At 40.4% G+C, this 14,894-nt stretch overlaps 1 protein-coding gene across 9 annotated transcripts in view; it reads right to left on the bottom strand.

Annotated features, from left to right (window-relative positions):
* Positions 1-327: 327 nt before the first annotated feature.
* LOC127534645 (eosinophil peroxidase-like) overlaps positions 328-14,894 on the bottom strand; it is a 96,171-nt gene continuing 81,604 nt past the window's right edge. For 8 of the 9 annotated variants that reach the window (XM_051950380.1, XM_051950376.1, XM_051950375.1 and 5 more), the window contains one exon: positions 328-1,663. In XM_051950380.1, the coding sequence (XP_051806340.1) occupies positions 1,227-1,663 (437 nt within the window). In that variant the 3' untranslated portion in view covers positions 328-1,226. Of the gene's footprint in view, positions 1,664-11,663; positions 11,722-13,897; positions 14,020-14,402; positions 14,433-14,738; positions 14,769-14,894 lie in introns of those variants that run through there. The other variant, XM_051950387.1, reaches the window with a different exon arrangement.

Genomic DNA, 14,894 nt, shown 5'->3' with positions numbered 1-14,894 from the left:
TTCTTGAACATCTCTTAATGGTATTATAGTTTTATTGTCTACAGGATGCATTATCATTTTAGCAGAAACTTTGCATGTATACATTCCTGCTGAGAAAAAATAAGAACTCACAAAGTACTGAACAGGAGTTCTCCCAGCAGTACATTTACACTAAATATGAAGTTTTTAAAGTGAAAATAGCATTCTTAAAAACATAATATAGCAATGCGATCTAAATGAATGTTCTCCTAAAATACACTCTCTTAATTTAACTCAAAATGATAAACCAACTTGATTATTAGTTTTAGTTTCACTGAATCTGTCACAAAGTACAACAATGCAAGTATGTAAGGGTTCAATCAATTTTATTTTATCACATTTTTTGCATGGAATTAATTAAAAATCAACACTTTAACTGAACAGCAAGTATTATGTCCTGTGTGTAGTGCAGTGACTGAAATTAATCCAAAGGTGGTTGTTCTTGTGTCTGCCTTTCCTCCCTTAAAAACTGGTATATCAGTGCCATCTACTGGTCTGGTTAGGAACGCACTGACAGCTGAGGGTTTTCTAAGTTGCCAAACAAATGGCTTTATCTCCTAAAACAGAGTTCTGTACCATAATCCACAGTCAGAGATTAATATGCAACATGTATGTATTACTTTCAAACTTAAAAGGACTTAAAATTATACACTCAAACAAAAGTTTGATCAAAAAGAATCAGTTTAAAGTTGTAGCTCTAACTCAATTTCTTCTTATGCAAGGCTTACCTGATGATTTACATTCATTTGTCAAACAAAAGCTGTAAAGCAACCATTTGTAAAAGTGTGCAAAATACAATAAAATGATTAATTCAAAAGAAAATATACCAAATTATTTTTTTAAATGTTCACATTGTTTTTTGTACTTCATTAAATATGTATAATCAGTTATCCTTCCCGTTTCTTGTACATTTGTGCAATTATGTGTGTGCCTTCATTCAATACAAAGCTTTAAAACAGTAAAGCAAAGTCATATGGTATACAATATTGTGCTTTTTTTCAGCAAGGTTCACAGCAAAAGTAGAATTCCATTTTAAGACAGATGTTGCTTTGGAGTGAGGTAACTCTCAATCTATGGGCTTCTGACAGTAGCAAACTACAAAAGAAGGGTTGGAAGCATCTAAGAGTTGTGATAAATAGAATGAAGTGGACAAAACTACTGATTTCTTGCAGGGTTTTGAGTGTTGTGGGGCAGCAGGCAGAGCAGCTCTATTCAAAGAGAAGATGCCCATTGAAAACACTGTCTTTGAGAAGACCGTTACCTCTATGGTGAGCCACCAGCCAGACTTTGTCTCCCTTCGCAAGCTTAAGGATGATGCCTCCACTGGCTGTGAGGAAACCTCTTTGCCGGGTGGTATACGAATGCACAACCCGGGTATTGTTAAGCATCAGATCCAATTTAGCGCCATATTGGCTGATCCTACAGTAGAATGTAAACTCATAAACACCTGGGTACTCACAGATAAAATACCCAGTTTTATTGTTGTAGGACTTCTGTTCATTGAAGGCTTCCTGGGTGAAGACAATGGGTTGACCAGATTTGGGGTAGTTGTTTATCAGTCGCATAGAGAAGGCCACTTTGTGCGTGCTGGAAGAAGGTCCAGGGGGGCCGGGAGGTCCTCTGGGGCCAGGTGGTCCTATGGGTCCTGTGCCAAAAGGCGAGAGTAAATATTTTAAAAGAATGTTCCCATTACAGTATTTCAATATGTTTTTAGTATATCAGTTTTAATATTCATGAATAATATTGTCAGAAATATGATTTACCTGTAGGTCCTCTGGGTCCAGGAGTATGGAGTAAGATTACTGTCAAAAGTATTCATTCACGATTCTAACCATTCGTATTCGTAATGTTAAACATTTGTATGTTAATAAAAAATTTGTACACAAAGTTCTGCTGTCATATGCATGAGTTTGATAAATTAAGGGTTAGGATTGTTTTTACGAGTATGAACCTAAAAGTTGTGAGTGCAACTCTAATTTCTACGACTACGAAGTCTTCCCTGTGAGGACGAATTCAAGTTTATGGGTACGAGTAGAAAAATACTGGAATGACGTCACATAGGTCACAGGGGAAGGTAATCGAACACCGATTGCTTCAAACGTGCATGCGCCATTTATAAAGAGTAGATGTCGGGTGGACCCGGTGGACCTACCGGGGCAGGTGACGCCTCACAGGTCAAGTAAATAACACATCCAACTTCTTGTAATTTATTTATTTCATGAAACTGTACTGTTTTAATTGATATACAGTTTATGGACGAAAGACGGTACTGCTTAGCTTGCACGCTAACGAGCCGGGCCGGTGACACATTAGTCTTCTAATGCAAGGAGGCTAATGAGGAGGCTAAGGAGGCTTAATAACAAAACAAACATAATTTGAGATTATGAATCGTGGCAATTGGCGTATGAATCAGCCCATTGTACAGCCTAAATTGCTGTAAATTAAGTCCAGTTTTAGTTCTTTGCAAACTCAGACACGTGCATTAGTTTAGTTTACAATGAATCTGGCGGAGTTCGGTGAAGTTGGAAAGATATTCACAGATTCGGACTTCCGGCATCAATAACTCATGAGATATATGTTGTCAAAACATGAACGATGCCTCTTTCAAATCGTTGTAAGGTAGACAATGTGCTACAAGGCCAATTTTATCAAAAGTCGCTGTCTTTCAAGCTACAGAAATAACATTGGCGTCTATGAGCAGCCGGCGGTGCAACGAGTGAACAGGGACCGTCTGCAAATAGCAAAACCGCTGCAACAGCGAAAAGAGACACTACACATTTATTCAATAACTTTACTCTTGTACCCTGTAGAGCCACTAAAATCACTGGAGCCATGAATGGGCTCTTGCTGGTCAAACTACAACTCTTGCTTTGGCGCTAAATTAAAAATCTGAATTTTAAGGAATTTTTATGTTTTATGTCCCTGTTCACTCGTTGCACCGCCGGCTGCTCATAGACGCCAATGTTATTTCTGTAGCTTGAAATACAGCGACTTTTGATAAAATTGGCCTTGTAGCACATTGTCTACCTTACAACGATTTGAAAGAGGCATCGTTCATGTTTTGACAACATATATCTCATGAGTTATTGATGCCGGAAGTCCGAATCTGTGAATATCTTTCCAACTTCACCGAACTCCGCCAGATTCATTGTAAACTAAACTAATGCACGTGTCTGAGTTTGCAAAGAACTAAAACTGGACTTAATTTACAGCAATTTAGGCTGTACAATGGGCTGATTCATACGCCAATTGCCACGATTCATAATCTCAAATTATGTTTGTTTTGTTATTAAGCCTCCTTAGCCTCCTCATTAGCCTCCTTGCATTAGAAGACTAATGTGTCACCGGCCCGGCTCGTTAGCGTGCAAGCTAAGCAGTACCGTCTTTCGTCCATAAACTGTATATCAATTAAAACAGTACAGTTTCATGAAATAAATAAATTACAAGAAGTTGGATGTGTTATTTACTTGACCTGTGAGGCGTCACCTGCCCCGGTAGGTCCACCGGGTCCACCCGACATCTACTCTTTATAAATGGCGCATGCACGTTTGAAGCAATCGGTGTTCGATTACCTTCCCCTGTGACCTATGTGACGTCATTCCAGTATTTTTCTACTCGTACCCATAAACTTGAATTCGTCCTCACAGGGAAGACTTCGTAGTCGTAGAAATTAGAGTTGCACTCACAACTTTTAGGTTCATACTCGTAAAAACAATCCTAACCCTTAATTTATCAAACTCATGCATATGACAGCAGAACTTTGTGTACAAATTTTTTATTAACATACAAATGTTTAACATTACGAATACGAATGGTTAGAATCGTGAATGAATACTTTTGACAGTAATCTTACTCCATACAGGAGGGCCTGTTTAGGGAAAAATATCAAAGGGAAAAATCTGTATTTTTAAAATGCACTTACAAGAAGTAAAGTGTTGCTGAATGCGAAGCAAAGGAAATTCTGGATTTGTTGGATTTCCCTCACTCAAAAAAAACAGAACATTGGATTTAAATAATAAGATAACGTCAACCGGTCCCACAAAACTTTTTTATTTAAATTTTAAAAATACGAGATGACTAGATTTTAGCAAACCTTCTTAATTAAGTGCCACATCACACATTTAAGTTGAATTTATTAAACATGTTGAATTTACTCAATATTGTTACGTTTAATTTAGTATACCTCATTACATTGAATCAGTTAAACACATTGAATTTACTATATACCATTTCACTGAATTTAATAAACATGGTGAATTTACTAAATGTTGTTGTTAAATTTACTAAACATCATTATGTTCAATTTATTAAACACACCCAATTTACTAAATATCGTTATGTTTAATTTACTAAATATCATTATGTTGAATTTATTAAGCACACTGAATTTACTACATGCCGTTAGGTTTAATTGCCTAAACATCATTATGTTGAATTTATTTAACACATTGCATTTACCAAATATCATTATGTTTAATTTAGTAAAAATCATTATGTTGAATTTATTAAACATTACATTGAATTTATGGTATTAATCATCATTGTGTTGAATTTAATAAACATTGGAGGACCTCAATAAATACCACGCATGTCAATTTACGTTACTCATGTTTTATTTATTTAAATCAAATTCAAAAAACAGGCAAGAAAGTGGCAAGTGCCAAATGTGCCAAACACAGGTCCCAAGTGCTTTGAGTGTGTCTGTCTGTGTCTTTCTGTGTATGTCTGCCTGTGTATCTGTCTGCCTGTGTGTAGGCAGACAGACACACTGTATCTGCCTGTGTCTAACTCTGTGTCTCTGTCTGCATGTATGTCTGCCTGTGTCTAACTCTGTGTCTCTGTCTGCATGTATGTATGTATGTCTGCCTGTGTCTAACTCTGTGTCTCTGTCTGCATGTATGTCTGCCTGTGTCTCTGCCTGTGTCTCTGTGTATGTTGGCCTATGTATCTGTCTGCTTTTGTACATCTGTCTTTCTACCTGTGTCTGTCTGTGTCTCTGTGTCTGTCCATGTCTGTCTAACTCTGTGTCTCTGTGTCTGCCTGTGGAAAATAGCCATATGTAATCAAACTGAAAAATGGCATGTGCCAAACACAGGCCTTATGTACTTAGATTGAGTGCCTGTCTGCCTCTGTGGCTGTCTAACTATAAAAATTAACATTAAAACAGTGCACAGTGAGGTATTGGGGACCAATGACCCACCAGAACAGGTTACAAACTTAAAAAAATAAAGTGTATCAGCGAGGTGTTGGGCAACAATGAGCCACCAGAACAGGTAACACACTCATTAAACACATAATAAACGCCAGTGAGGTGTTCGGGCACAATGAGTCACCAGAACAGGTTACAAACTTGTAAACTTCATAATACACAGGAGTCATTTGTCACACTGACACCCGCCATAACATATACTTCTATCCGACAATGTCATATTTCGATAGACTTCTATTGGAACAGTGCTGATGTCTAGACAAGCTATTTACAGGCTAGGAAACCGATGGCTGTTGCAATCGAACAAGAAGCCCTGCTTGATCATCTGTGATGAGGATGTGTTGTTCTGGAACTCAAACCCAATATACATGTTGAAACTGCTGTTCCAGCCTCCACCACATACTACTGAAAACACTATAACTTCAGTGTGTGATTGTATTCAACTTCAGTCCAACTGGTAGCAGTCATAGGCACTACTGGTGCAAGCACATGGCAAACTCCTTTGCCTTACTCATATAATTTACCTTTGAGGACCTGTACCTTCTGTGACAGTTTCTGTCCATCCATGTCCATCAGCACCTTCTGAATGAATTCAAAGGTGTACCTGAGGTTTCTGGGGTATTCCAGATTTAGGCTAGCCTAGCCGCGCTAGACCCAGGTCTGAAGACGCAAGGGTCTAGGAACTCTCGACAGGGAGGGAGGCGGGCTAAAAGGTCGTCTTTCAAATCACTCTGCAGCAGTTGGGTAGGTATACAACCAATCAGCGCAACGAATAGGCTGACGTAGTTCCAAGAGCGCCGGAAATCTGAGGAGTTCGGTGAAGCCTTATTTATACAGTCAATGGGTGAAGCTCAAGTATATTACAGACATGTTAACAGAAACCTTTAAGGGCTGTGGCCAAAGCTGAGTCGAAAGATAACTGTTTATTGTGCGCAGCTATCTTCTTGTCTATCCTTGTTTCTATGGTTGTTTCCGGTTGTTTCTGTCAGAATCGTCGCGCCTCTGTCGTCACTTAGTTACGCCCGCCTTCTGACTCTACACTTCATGGTGATTCGTCGGCCAGTTTTAGGAGCATCCAACCTCGAGGCTTACCGAGGGTAACTAGACCGACCCTGGCAGAGCAAAGAATTAAATTCGTTGCCGTGGGTTGTCTAGCGCGGCTAGGCTAGATTTAGGCAGTAGATGAGTCCAAGGAGAAGTGCGCAACCACTTGCCGCGTCCTTCACGCCCTGCAGCACTTCCACCCCCTCTATGATAATGCTGACGTCCTCAGGGTCATCTGTGGGCTCTGCTCCTTCGTGTTGGATGACACAGACCACCATGTCGAGTTGCTCACTCATTGCCTGCTGCACATCAGGATCAACATCCTCAAAAAAGGGATTCAGAAAAAAAGTATTGTGAAGATCTGTTTTAACAGTCAGTGTCTCAAATTGTTTTATTGTCACACTATTTTAAAAAGATATTCAGAACAGTTCAAAAAGTTTTGAGGCGTTAAACAGTAGTCCAAACCCCAAATATAGTCAACTACAATGATGGAAAATCAGTAAGTAGGAAATACTTCTGAATCAGAAGCTGAAACAAGTTCATGACATTTTGGCTCAGACTTCATAAAAATAACAATACTCTAAATAACAAGACGACGTGGTCATCAATATCCCCCACCACATGTGATGTCTATGAGTCTATATCCAAAATAGTGATAAAGGGCCATAACTCTGTTAAATATTATCGCACAGGTCTCATTTTCGAACTTGATCAAGGTGTCCATGGTGTGAAGCTACACACTAAATTGTTAGCTGTAAAATTAAACGTTCACTCACATTGTGTGCATCTCCTGGGGGCTAAGACCCCCCTGTCCTGAAAACCTAGTGCCGCCCCTGCAGCAATTTACAGCTTGTCAGCTGCAGTCGCGTTCTGTCACTAATTACGGGCTAACCGTGAATGCTAGCTCAAAAGTAACCGGATGGTGAGTGGCAGGATGAGTCACGGAAGAGGTCGGTATGTTTAATGTTGCTGTAGAGTGAAAAATGACCGAGAAACGGCAGTTTTAAAATCGCTGTGTGTGAAGCAGCACAAGGCATAAATTTGCATTGAGCCTTATGGAGGGCGATTCAGGTTCCCACGTCAATTAAGGGCTGGCGCATGACATAACAATGTGCCAGGTGAACAATGTCGGAGTCATATCAAATCAAATCAAACTTTATTTATAAAGCACTTTTCATACAAAAAAGCAGCGCAAAGTGCTGTACAACATTTTAAAACATTAAAAATAAGAATACCCATCCCGCCCTCCCTCCATATAGGCACACAACTGCACACACACGCACACGCACACACACGCACACACACGCGCACACACGCGCACACACGCGCACACACACGCACACACACGCACACACACGCACACACACACACACAAACTCTCTCTCTCTCTCACCAATGGCTGTAGGAAGACATGGCGTGGCACCGACGATTGTGGAAAACGCCTCCATTGGGGCCGTCCACACCGGGAGGAGCTCCAGGCCATGCCCACCGGAGGCGCCGACACCCAGACTCCCCGACCACGACAGACACAGGGACCCCACACCGAGGTAGGGAGCCCCCCAACTAGCCGAGCCGAGGAGACCCGAGGACAACACCCTCAGCAGCAGACCAGACACAGCCCCCAGTGTGGAGGACCCCCCTGAGGAAACACTGGAGTTGAAAGAAATAAAATAAACAAATAAATAAATGTGGTAATAACTAAATAATGGGAAGTAAAAAAACGTAAAATACATAAGATGATAAATAAGGAATGATAAGAACATCAGAATATAAGAAGGCTTAAAAGATCAGTTAAAAGCCTGATTAAAAAGGCAAGTCTTTAACCTTCCTTTAAAAACACCGACAGTCTCTGCAGTCCTGAGGTTCTCCGGCAGGCTATTCCAGAGGCGGGGGCCATAATGGCAAAATGCCGCCTCTCCATGTGTTCGAGTTCTGGCTTGTGGTATAATTAAGAGTCCGCTGCCAGAGGACCTCAGGGTCCGCGAGGGTTGGTATGTTAAAAGGAGATCGGACAAATAAGAAGGCGCAAGGCCATTAAGACATTTAAAAACTAATAAAAGGACCTTAACATCGATCCTGAAACGGACGGGGAGCCAATGCAGCGACTTTAAAACTGGTGTAATATGCTCCCGCCCCCTGGTCCTTGTCAGCACACGTGCGGCTGAGTTTTGTAAAAGCTGAAGATTAAAAGTACTCTTTTTGGGAAGACCAGAGAGCAGGGCATTACAATAGTCTAAACGAGAAGAGATAAAAGCATGCATTAGCACCTCCATGCTGGCCTGAGAGAGAAATGGGCGGACTCTGGCTATATTCTTAAGATGATAAAAACCTAGCTTTGTTATGTTTTTAATATGTGGGATAAAATTCAGCTCAGAGTCAAAAATAACGCCCAGGTTTTTTACAAATTCTGCTGGTTTAAAAACTTGTAATTTAGGTAAACGTTTCTCTCTCTGACCTTCAGGACCTATAACTAAAACCTCAGTTTTGTCCTGGTTGAGCTGTAGGAAGTTCGCTGCCATCCATGACTTAATGTCTAAAATACACTTTAAAAGAGTATCAATTGGCCCTGTGTCATCAGGAGACACGGCAATGTACAGCTGTGTATCATCAGCGTAGCTATGGAAACTGATGCCGTGTCTCCTGATGACGTCCCCAAGAGGAAGCATATAAAGATTAAAAAGAATGGGACCTAAAATTGACCCTTGGGAACCCCACACCTAATTTCATGGGTTCCTGAGGAACACGTATCCATACTTACATAAAAACATCGGTCTGAAAGATAAGAGTTGAACCAGTTAAGCACAGTACCAGAGAGGCCAACCAGGTGTCTGAGTCTGTTTAATAAGATATGATGGTCTACTGTATCAAAAGCGGCACTTAGATCCAGTAGAACCAACACTGTTAGTTTTTTATTGTCTAAATTCCACCTGATATCATTTAAACTCTTTAAAAGTGCTGTCTCTGTACTGTGGTTCATCCTAAAACCAGACTGATGTTTCTAAAATGTTAATTCTGGTTAAAAAGTCACTGACTTGGTTAAGAACCAGTTTTTCTAAAATTTTACTTAAAAACGGTAAGTTGGATACAGGACGGTAGTTATTAAGAACATTAGGGTCTAGACTGCTCTTCTTCAGGAGGGGCCTCACCACCGCCGTTTTAAAGGCAGTGGGGAAGACACCTGTCTGAAGAGAGCAGTTCATTATGTTTAAAAATTGTTCCTCAAAGAATTCATAAAATGATTTTAAGAGTGGTGTGGGAATAGGATCTAAAAGGCAGGTTGTTGGGTTTACTTGGGAGAAAACTCGACCAAGTGTCCTTGCATCAACCAGGGCAAAACTCTCCAGGGTTTCCTCAGGCAAGGACAGCAGATCAGATGTGTTAACAGGTAAACTTGGTGGGATAAAAGGCTGGATCTGATGTCCTTGATCTTGGTTCTGAAGTGATCTGCAAAGTTCTCACAAAGAGTGTCTGATGGTGTCTTAAAAGCTTTATTAAAATTAGTGCCTGCTAAAACATTGAAAGTGGAGAAGAGGAACCGGGGTTGTTTTTATGCTCTGTGATGAGTTGTGAGAAATGAGAAGTTCTTTCCTGTTTGACTGCATTATTGTAGGTTTTGAGTTGTTGACGTAAGATTTCATGATGAACTGTTAGTTTTGATTTCCTCCATCTCCTTTCAGCACTTCTGCAGTTTCTTTTTAAGTGATTGATTTTATCATTATTTCTCCATGGGGGTATCGGTTTCTTTCTGATTGTTTTTGTTAAAAGTGGAGCCACTGAGTCCAGAGTTGACTTCAGTCTGTTGTTAAAATTGTCAACAATAAAATCACATGGTGCAGGCAGAATGTAGAGAGTCTTTACTATAGTCTGTGAAAGGATTGTCCTTGTAGTATGTACCGTTTGGCCAGGATGGCGATTTAAGTAAACAAAAACCGGACAGATTTTGTCCCTCTCCACACTCTAGCACCAGAGGAGAACATGCTCTAACATGGGATTTTTTGCTCAACTTAGGGGTTTTTGGAGGCTCCTGTATGGAAAACCATAAATCCCACCGTCACAATATGTACATGGCTAAAAAGAAGAGAGTTGGGGCTTTTTTTAAGACTAAAATGAAGTCTGTAGGTGAAAGTATGGTGAAGCAGTAGCGTTTGGAAAACAGTGCATGACATGGTCATCAACATCAACCGCCACATGTGATGTCTATGAGTCTATATCCAAAATAGTGATAAAGGGCCATAACTCTGTTAAATATTATCGCACAGGTCTCATTTTCGAACTTGATCAAGGTATCCATGGTGTGAAGCTATACACTAAATTTCGTAATCCCAGCTGTAATAGTTTCCGAGAAAAGCTGTCCCCTTCATCTCGGACGGACGGACGGACGCACGGATGCACGGACGGACGGATGGACGGAGGCCAAACCTATATCCCCCTTTTCCACTTCGTGGAGGCGGGGAATAATAATTTCAGCTCTTAATTATAAACCTGGAAGTAATTTTGCATACCGCTGGACCAAACTTTGTAAGCACGCTGCCAATTTGGTACAGCAGTATCCCTGTTTATTTTCATATGTTTAATACTTTTGAAATACAAAATCCAAAACCAGTGAAGTTGACACATTTAGCAAATTGTAAATAAAAACAGAATACAATGATTTGCAAATCCCTTTCAACCTATATTAAATTGAATACACAGCAAAGACAAGATACTTAACATTCAAACTGGTAAACTTGGTTATTTTTTACAAATATTAGCTCATTTGGAATTTGATGCCTGCAACATGTTTCAAAACATCTGACACAAGTGGCAAAAAAGACTGAGAAAGTTCAGGAATGCTCATCAAACACTTATTTGGAACATCCCACAGGTGAACAGTCTAATTGGGAACAGGTGGGTGCCATGATTGGGTATAAAAGCAGCTTCCCTGAAATGCTCAGTCATTCACAAACAAGGATGGTTCACTGGTTTTGGGTTTTGTATTTACATGCAGTTTCATGATGGAAGTCCATTGGTCTGTGATTGTACCGACAGCATGACTAACTTTCGAGTCATCCATAATCGATATGTCAGATGACTGGCATCATAGTTGACTGACATCACAGGCTGGCCACATGAACTCAATGATCCACATCGGAGCCTAATGTTCCCATGTGGATCCAGTGATCTACATTATTTTATCTTTATTCGGTAAACTTCCCACCCAGTAAACATTATGTCACAATCCATTATAATCATAAGGAGGGATCTTTATCATAAATGTTTATTTACTTGATGATTTAAATAAATATTTATATTAAAAATCCATAACAACAAATGCTTCACCAAAGGAGTCATACACGTAATACCATTTTGCAACTTACCAGAGACTCCTTTATGAGGTTATCAGGACTTTCATTGAGGTAAAAACAAAGTGCCTTCAGGATGCATTCTCTGCGTTTTTCAACAGAGGGATTCTGTGGAAGAGAAATAAACATTCACAATCTACACACTGTAGTCTCTCAGAGACAGTCATTTTTGTTGGCCATAATTCAGAATTACTAAAATTAGGTTCCCCTCCCGCTCCACTGTGACTCTATTCCTCTTCTGTATGACCGGTATCAAGTCTTTCCCTCCGTTCGGGGGCAGCGGGCCCCTCCGCCCAGTTCTGCAACCCCACAATGAGCCCGGGACAACAGACCCGTTAGTCCCCCACTGTTGGTGGGCGTGATGGGAAGTTACCCAGACGACCCCCGTCGCAGACGGCACAGGTCATCTGGAGCATGCAAGGCTATGAATTAGCACCGAGTTGTCGCTACGGTAGCTGCTAGCCAGTAAAAACCGAGCTCAGAGTAAATGCAGTCTTCATTCCAGCAAAACACTACCACTTTTGTCCACAAACTCAAAGTCACAACGTTTCTAAAAGTTCTTTTCGGTGCTTAAATATAAGCACGCTGTTATTCTTGATATATTTTCATAAATAGAAACTTTTATTCAAAAGCCGCACTGTGTAACTAATACTGATCGTAGATAGTAGTTTCTGAGCCATGAGGTAAGCAAATTGAGCGCCCCTTCTTGGTGGTATTTGGCTCCCTACCTGTCCAGGAGGTGCGCTTGATTTTCTCACCTGGTGTTCCAGGAACCTAGCTTCCTCATGGCCACGAAAACGCCTTACGCTCGAGCCAGTTTGCTCGACACAGTGCCGAGCTTTGAAGCAGAAGTGTTCCGAGATGGTGGCTGTCTCCGAAATCGCATACTAACGTACTACTCATACTAAGTGTGACGTCAAAATAAGTATGTAGTGCGTTCACATTAGATAGTATGAAAAGACTGAGTACGCGAGAAATACCCGGATGTATACTATTTCTGGAAAAATTTTAAGTATGCGCAGTGACCACACTAGTCATACTCAACCGCCCCATAATGCTTTGCGAGCTATCCACCGAAACGCAAGCCTCCGCGGGATATGTGGCCGGACCGGGGCGATTTTTATTTTATTTTATGTGGTTAAGTAGTCATCCTAATCACCCCACAGATTTGAGAAATGGGCGTTTTCTGACCAACATTTTAAATTTGTCAGACGCCTCACAACGTGCTACTGAATGCTAGCAGCTAGTTGCAGCAGGTTTGCATACAGAACAAGTAGCAGCTACCTCCAGTAGCCTGCAGCTACAATTGAAACGATTCGCATAATCTGGCTAATAACTGCATGAGGAGTGCCGGCTTGAAATTGCCACATTAATTATGCGACTGTTTGTTAGCGTAAAATCGACCTGAAGCCGGCATTCAGCCGAGATATTTGATAGCCGTACTTCCGGTTTTTGTCGTCGGAGGTTTGAAATGCATTATGGGAAACGTAGTAGTATACTACAGTGTGAAACGGTCGGCATTCTAATCATTCTTATAGTACGTAGTATACAGTATATACTCATTGAGAATGTAGTATGTAGTACGTTAGTATGCGATTTCAGACACAGCCGGTGTTTCGCTCCCTGCTTCAGCACGCCCACAATCATGTGACTATCGAGAGCGAGGCCTCGTTACATCACATCGCATGTCGCGGTGCTTCGCGCGAACTTTGAAGGGTGGGACATTTCAATCTGTCCAGGTCTTAAAAGGCATAGGGGTCTGATTCACTCTTCAAATTGTGGGTTTTTGAGAGGAGATATGCTAGTTAGGGAGAGTATATATTTAGTTAGATTGCATTAAAATGCATTAAATAACACACAGATACATATTCATAGATTCACACATACACAACACACGTGCATTCATAGAAACACACTACACATATATGCACACAAACATACATATATAACGTTTTAAAACATTTATTGCAAGTACAAAGCAGTGTGAGACAAGCAGTCCTGAGGCTTTTCAGTTTTTTCAACTTAGATGCAGTTCTGACACAGGACCAGCAGATGTCAGTCTTCTGGTTGTGTCAAATGCTTCGAAGCAATGTGTCATTCTTGAAGCAAATGTGTCAAAGCGGTTCATTGCTTCATGAAGCTTCGATTTCACCATCACTACTTTATACACACGTTAAACTCATTTTGTAGGAACGAAGTACTATCTCGTGACGAAGGTAAAGGTGTATTGTAGCCTATATTTAATTTTATTTCCACCATGTCGTGTCTGGAGCTCCGTACTTACCAGAAAATCGACGAAAAATCACAGGAGAACATGCCACAACAGGCCTTGCAGACAGGTGATGATCGTGCAGAAAGGGCTGCTGAGCAGTGCGCAGTGCGCATGTGTCGGCTGGACGGCAAACACTTTGGGACAAACTTCATTTTTTAGTGACTGCGTTGATTAAATTCTATTAAACAGTATTGAATATTCCCAAGATTTGTATTATTATTTAAATGTACTGTAACTCTCGTTTTTTTCACTAAAAATGAATTTATTAAATATTTTCAACATAAATACATTACATAAGGATTACTACATGGGTTTTCCATTTCATGTATGATTTGTAAGTTTTTCACTTTACTCTGTGAAAAGCCTTTTGATGACATACGTTGTGAAGGAGTGCTATGTAAGTAAACTGAATTGAAGTTACACAAAATGAACCTTCTCATCACAGTGTTTTCCAGCAACATTCCTAGTATATCAATTTAATATGTACTGCTTGTAGGACAGGGAATGCTAGATTTACCTTGGCTTCCAGGGGATCCAGGTGAGGTATCTACAGAAAATAAAGGCAAAAATCAGTATTTTTAAAATGCACTTACAAGAAGTTCTACTAAGGTGTTGCTGAATGCGAAGCAAAGGAAACTCTGGATTTGTTGGGTCTCCCTGTATGATTCTGTAAGTTCTTCACTTTACTCTGTGAAAAGCCTTTTGATGACATACGTTGTGAAGTAGTGCTATGTAAGTAAAACTGAATTGAAGTTACACAAAATGAACCTTCTCATCACAGTGTTTTCCAGAAACATCGCTAGTATATCAATTTAATATGTACTGCTTGTAGGACAGGGCATGCTAGATTTACCTTGGCTTCCAGGGGATCCAGGTGAGGTATCTACAGAAAAATAAAGGCAAAAATCAGTATTTTTAAAATGCACTTACAAGAAGTTCTACTAAGGTGTTGCTGAATGCGAAGCAAAGGAAACTCTGGATTTGTTGGGTCTCCCTGTATGATTCTGTA

The sequence above is a fragment of the Acanthochromis polyacanthus genome, chromosome 7, assembly GCF_021347895.1.
Source record: "Acanthochromis polyacanthus isolate Apoly-LR-REF ecotype Palm Island chromosome 7, KAUST_Apoly_ChrSc, whole genome shotgun sequence".
NCBI lineage: Eukaryota > Metazoa > Chordata > Actinopteri > Pomacentridae > Acanthochromis > Acanthochromis polyacanthus.
This window is presented reverse-complemented; position numbering and strand designations above follow the sequence as displayed.